Source organism: Onychomys torridus, chromosome 16 (assembly GCF_903995425.1).
Source record: "Onychomys torridus chromosome 16, mOncTor1.1, whole genome shotgun sequence".
Classification (NCBI taxonomy): Eukaryota; Metazoa; Chordata; class Mammalia; order Rodentia; family Cricetidae; genus Onychomys; species Onychomys torridus.
The window spans coordinates 63,936,840-63,942,072 of NC_050458.1; the positions used below are offsets into that span (position 1 = coordinate 63,936,840).

The 5,233-nt window shown below is 46.0% G+C and overlaps 1 protein-coding gene across 1 annotated transcript; it reads left to right on the top strand.

The window, feature by feature from the left end:
- Positions 1-535: 535 nt before the first annotated feature.
- Dnajc22 (DnaJ heat shock protein family (Hsp40) member C22) lies at positions 536-3,969 on the top strand. The gene is made up of 2 exons (XM_036207530.1): positions 536-1,375; positions 3,349-3,969. Exons 1-2 carry the CDS (start codon positions 536-538, stop codon positions 3,532-3,534), a joined length of 1,026 nt encoding a protein of 341 aa, XP_036063423.1. The 3' UTR covers positions 3,535-3,969.
- Positions 3,970-5,233: the final 1,264 nt, after the last annotated feature.

A 5,233-nucleotide genomic window follows, 5' to 3' on the forward strand; every position in this document is an offset into this window, starting at 1 on the left:
AGCTTCTAATTTGTTTGTTTGTTTGTTTTGGTTCAGGCACCTAGTTCTCAGTATCTCAACTGAAAACATTTAAAACATTCTCATCCCTGAGCATGATGGCAGATGCTATGAGCCCACTGCTTGGGGAGATGGGGGCAGGAAGAGCAGGGGCTCAAGGGCACCCTCAGATATGGCCGCATAAGGCCAGCTTGGCTACATCAGACTGTGTCTCAAAAATAAATAAATAATGAAAAAATTTAAACGAAGCTCTCTCCTCCCCTAAGTTTTGAGCCACTGTATCAGGTCTGGGGTGCTAACACAAGAGACAGCTAACACCCAAGAGCCCCTCAGGTAGGAGCGGACTTGACTTGTATTACGGAGAAGTGGTCTACTGTGTTGGGGTTTGGATGTAGTCTGACGAGTCTGCTTTTTCCTCACTCCATCTCTTAGGGTCTAAGGAAACTCTCGGGACTATGGTGATTCTCACAGAGGATCTCGAGATTTCTGCATTCTGATCAATGCCACTGGATTTGTTCTGAGACTCTTGCCATAGAGGATGGCAAAAGGGCTCCTGGTGACCTATACCCTTTGGGCTTTCGGGGGTCCTGTTGGACTCCACCACCTGTATCTGGGAAGGGACAGCCATGCCCTGCTCTGGATGCTTACCCTGGGAGGTGGTGGGTTGGGCTGGCTCTGGGAGTTCTGGAAACTCCCAAGCTTTGTCGCTCAAGCCAACAGAGCCCAGGGTCGGAAACAGAGCCCAGGGGAGGGGAGGCCACCTCTGAGTCTCCTTCGCTTTGTTGCCCAGATGATAGTGGGTATCTATTTTGGTCTCGTGGCTCTGGTCAGCCTTTCTGCCATGGCCCACTTCTACATTGTGGGCCTTCCACTGGCAGTTAGCTTGGGAGTCCTGCTAGTGGCTGCTGTTGGCAACGAGACGTCAGACTTTAAGAACACGTTAGGAGCGGCTGTCCTCACTTCCCCTGTGTTCTATGGGCGCCCCATAGCCATCCTGCCCATCAGTTTGGCCGCCAGCGTCACAGCCCAGAAGCATCGCCGATACAAAGCTTCCGCGGAGCCGGAGACCATTAGCGTGCGGCTCTACCGTCTGGGCTTGGCTTACCTCGCCTTCACAGGCCCACTGGCTTACAGTGTCCTGGGCAACACAGCTGCCACCCTCAGCTACGTGGCAGAAACCCTTGGTTCCCTCTTGAGTTGGATCAGCATTTTCCCGCTTCTTGGCCGCCTCACGGAGTCTGTCTTCCTCCTGCCTTGCCGGATCTGGTGGCTGCTGGTTGGGGATCCTGGCTTCAACAGCAAACAGTTCCAGGAGTGGGAAAGGCTCTATGAATTTGTTGACAGTTTTCAGGAGGAGAAACGTCAGCTGGCTTACCAGGTAAGTCTTTCTTTTCCGGTAAGTCCCCCGGAATGGGGATGTGTTCTGAGGTCTGCTGGCTGAGCCCTGAAAGGGTACCCTGGCTTCTTTGGGCTTCTGTGTGTACTACTGCTTGAAGGTACATTACTGATGAGAAATACATATGAATAACAGGGACTTTTAAGAAAGATTTATTTATTATGTATACAGTCTTCTGCCTGCATATATGGCTGCATGCCAGAAGAGGGCGCCAGATCTCATCACAGATGGTTGTGAGCCACCCTGTGGTTGCTGGGAATTGAACTCAGGACCTCTTAAGAGCAGCCGGTGCCTCTGAACCATCCCTCCAGTACTTTTTTTTTTTTTTTTTCTTTTTAGAGACAGTTTCTTTGTAGACCAGGCTGTCCTGGAACTCAGAGAGCCGCCTACCTCTGTCGCCCAAGTGCTGGGATTAAAGGCGTGTGTCACAACCGCCTGGCTGAATAATACTTTTTATTGAAGTTGAACATATAAAATGTGCATGCCCCTCAGGTTAGGGGATGGAACACTACCAGCTCCAGGAAGACCCCTTCCTAGCCCTTCCCATCCTATACTCTTGCCTTGGAGGTAACCTCCTTTCTGCCTTCTATTACTGTGGATTAGGGGTTTGGTTTCCGTGACGTAGGAGATTAGATCCAGAACCCCTGGGTATGCTACATGAGTACTGTAACACTGAGCCACATCCTGAGTCCTGCTAAAAAATGTATTATTGTGTATGTGTCCATGTGTCACAACGTGAATGTAGGGGTCAGAGGACAGCTGGCAGGACTGGAGTCTCTCTTTCCCACCAAGTATCTTCCAGAGATCCAACTCAGGTCATTTGTTTGTTTGTTTGTTTTTGAGACACACTCTCACTATTTAGCCTTTGACCTGGAACCCAAAATGTAAACCAGGCTGTCCTCCAACTTATGATCCTTCTGCCTCTGCCTCCCAAGTGCTGGATATTATTATTATTATAAAATTTATTATTATTATTATTATTATTATTATTATTATTATTATTTTGGTTTTTCAAGACAGGGTTTCTCTGTGTAACAGTCCTGGCTGTCCTGCAACTTGCTCTGTAGCCCAGGCTGGCCTCGAACTCACAGAGATCCACTTGTCTCTGCCTCCCAAGTTCTGGGTATTAACAGCACATGCCACTGTGTCAGCTAGGTGAGTTTATTTATTTTTCTTCCTTTTTTTTTTTCTTTGCCCAAGTTTTGTCTATTCTTGAACAGTAAACATATGGGATCACCTAGTATGGATCTGGCATTTTTCATCCAGCATCATGTTTACAAGATGTAGCTAACAGGGCAGTTTGAAATAGTCTGTGTTAATTGCTGTATCATATCCCACTCACAGCTTACTTATTTACTCTATTGTTAATATTTAGGTCACTTCTAGTTTAAGTCTTTTTTTTTTTTTTTTTTTTTTCCCGAGACAGCATTTCTCTGTGTAGCTTTGGAGCCTGTCCTGGAACTTGCTCTGTAGACCAGGCTGGCCTCAAACTCACAGAGATCTGCCTGGCTCTGCCTCCCATGCTGGGATTAAAGGCATGTGCCACCACCTCCGGCTCTTTTCAGGTCTTTGGTGGACATATGTTTGCTCATATCTCTTGTGAGGAGGAGATCTTGTCAAGGATGTGATTCTAGAAATGCATTTGTGGTTAAAGGCATCCTAGCTCTTACGTGACACACCATGGGTTTTTTTTGGTGGGGGGGCTGCTTTTATTTATTTATTTTTTTTGAGTTGTTTTGTTTTTCTCTCACTGCTGTGGATCAAACCCAGGACCTTACTCTAGTTAGGGACATGCTCTGCTAATGAATTTCCCCTTGGCCCAAAGGGCTGAAATTCTGTCTGAGGCTCTGGGCCATTCTAGATACCAAATAGCCTGGTTGAGCAAGAAGTCGGGAGAGACCCAGGGGCTCAGAGCACTTAAGAGATGCTAATTTGTGAGTTCTGTTTCCACTAAGGTTTTGGGCCTTCCAGAAGGGGCAACCAATGAAGAAATTCATCGGAGTTACCGTGACCTGGTGAAGGTCTGGCACCCAGACCACAACCGGCACCAGACAGAAGAGGCCCAGAGGCACTTTCTGGAGATCCAGGCTGCGTATGAAGTCTTAAGTCAGCCCAAGAAACCCAGAGCATCCTGGAGGTGAAAAGCAGCATCGAGGTTGGACTCCCTCTCGGCAGAGCTGGGTGGCGTATTCACAACCTGGGATCCCAAAAGTGTTAAAGAGGCTGCTTGCAGCAGAGACAAAAACTTTAAAGGGAGGAGAAAGTTTATGGTAGAGAATGTATTTATGTTCTGAATTTCTAAGTTCTTGGCTACTGTATTCTTGACTCTATTTTCTTAATACCATACAGTAAAAGATATATTATAAAAATCCACAAAATATCTTTCAAAGAATAACCCACTGTATCCTATCTCAGTACAAATGGAGGAAGATTATTTTAATGTTTATAAATGTGTAAGGCACTGGGTTAGGAGACTGGAAAATATGAATATTCTAATATTTCATATACTATCATATGACAAAGGGATTCCAAGAGGCAAGACATGTCAAAGTTAGAGATGTCAAAGTCCCAGAAAAATGTTTTTATTCCATTTATACTTTCTAGTTATATACTTTTCTCAAAAGGAACAAGTTGCTGTGGCATGGGGGGATCGCTTCTAATTGGAACAGTGTAGAGTCCCTCATGGCTTTGAACAGGCAGAACTCTCAGGGATTCTCAGACCGCTCTCAGGAGCATCATGATGCTCTCTCAGGAGCATCTATTCCCAGAGAAGATCACAACATGGGTATAGAAATATCAAGGTCTGCCCTGTTCTCTGCTTTGAACTAGATGTCATGATGTATTGGGGTATTGGAAGAGGAATAGATGATGTTATTTTATGGGGATCTAAAGACCAGGCTGGCCTGGAATTCACAGAGATAAACCTGCCTCTGCCTCCGGTCCTGGGAATAAAGGCCTGTGTCATCATGCTTCCAAAGTGGTGGTGGTGAGTTTTAATTGTCCCCTTAACACTGTCTTGAATTACCAGAGAGAGAGAGAGAAGGAAGAAGAGAGAAAGAGAGAGAGAGAGAGAGAGAGAGAGAGAGAGAGAGAGAGAGAGAAAGAAAGAAAGAAAGGAAGGAAGGAAGTCATCATCGAGGCATTATTTAGATTAGGTTGGCTTGTAGGTAGGTCTGTGGGGGATTTTCTTAACTAGGATAACTGTGAAGTGGGAAAACCCAGCGTGACCACAGACAGTACCATTTTCATAGACTGGGCTGGGGATTGAATGAAAAGGGAAAACAAGCTGCGAGCCAGCGTGCACCCATTCAGGGCTCTGTTCTTGATTACGGAGTCCATGTGATCAGAGCCCTCAAGCTCCTGCCCTGACTTCCCACATGATGGACTGTGCCTCGCCTGGAAGCCGAAAGGAATCCTCTTAAGTTACTTTTGTCAGGGTCTTTCATCACAGCAACAGTAGCCGAAACAGGACTGATGGAAAGATTCATGATTCTATATCTCGTGTGTCTTTAAGGCGACTCGGGGAAGCCCCGGGGAACAACCACTTTGTGGGTTTCAAGGAGGCCTTATTGAATTCCAGCTGGATATGGAAAAAGAGGCCAGGATGTTTCCCTTTGCAGCGGAAGACTGAAGAACAGAAACATGTTAAAATTATATGCCTTTACTTGGAGTTTTCTTGTTTTTCCAGTGTTTTAGTCACACTTTTTTTTCAAAATATTAAAATTTTAAAACCATAAAAAAAGAGCTGGGGGTGGTCACACACATCTCTGACCCCAGTACTCAGAGACAGAGGCAGGCAGATCTTGGTGAATTCAAGGCCAGCCTGGTCTACATAAAGAG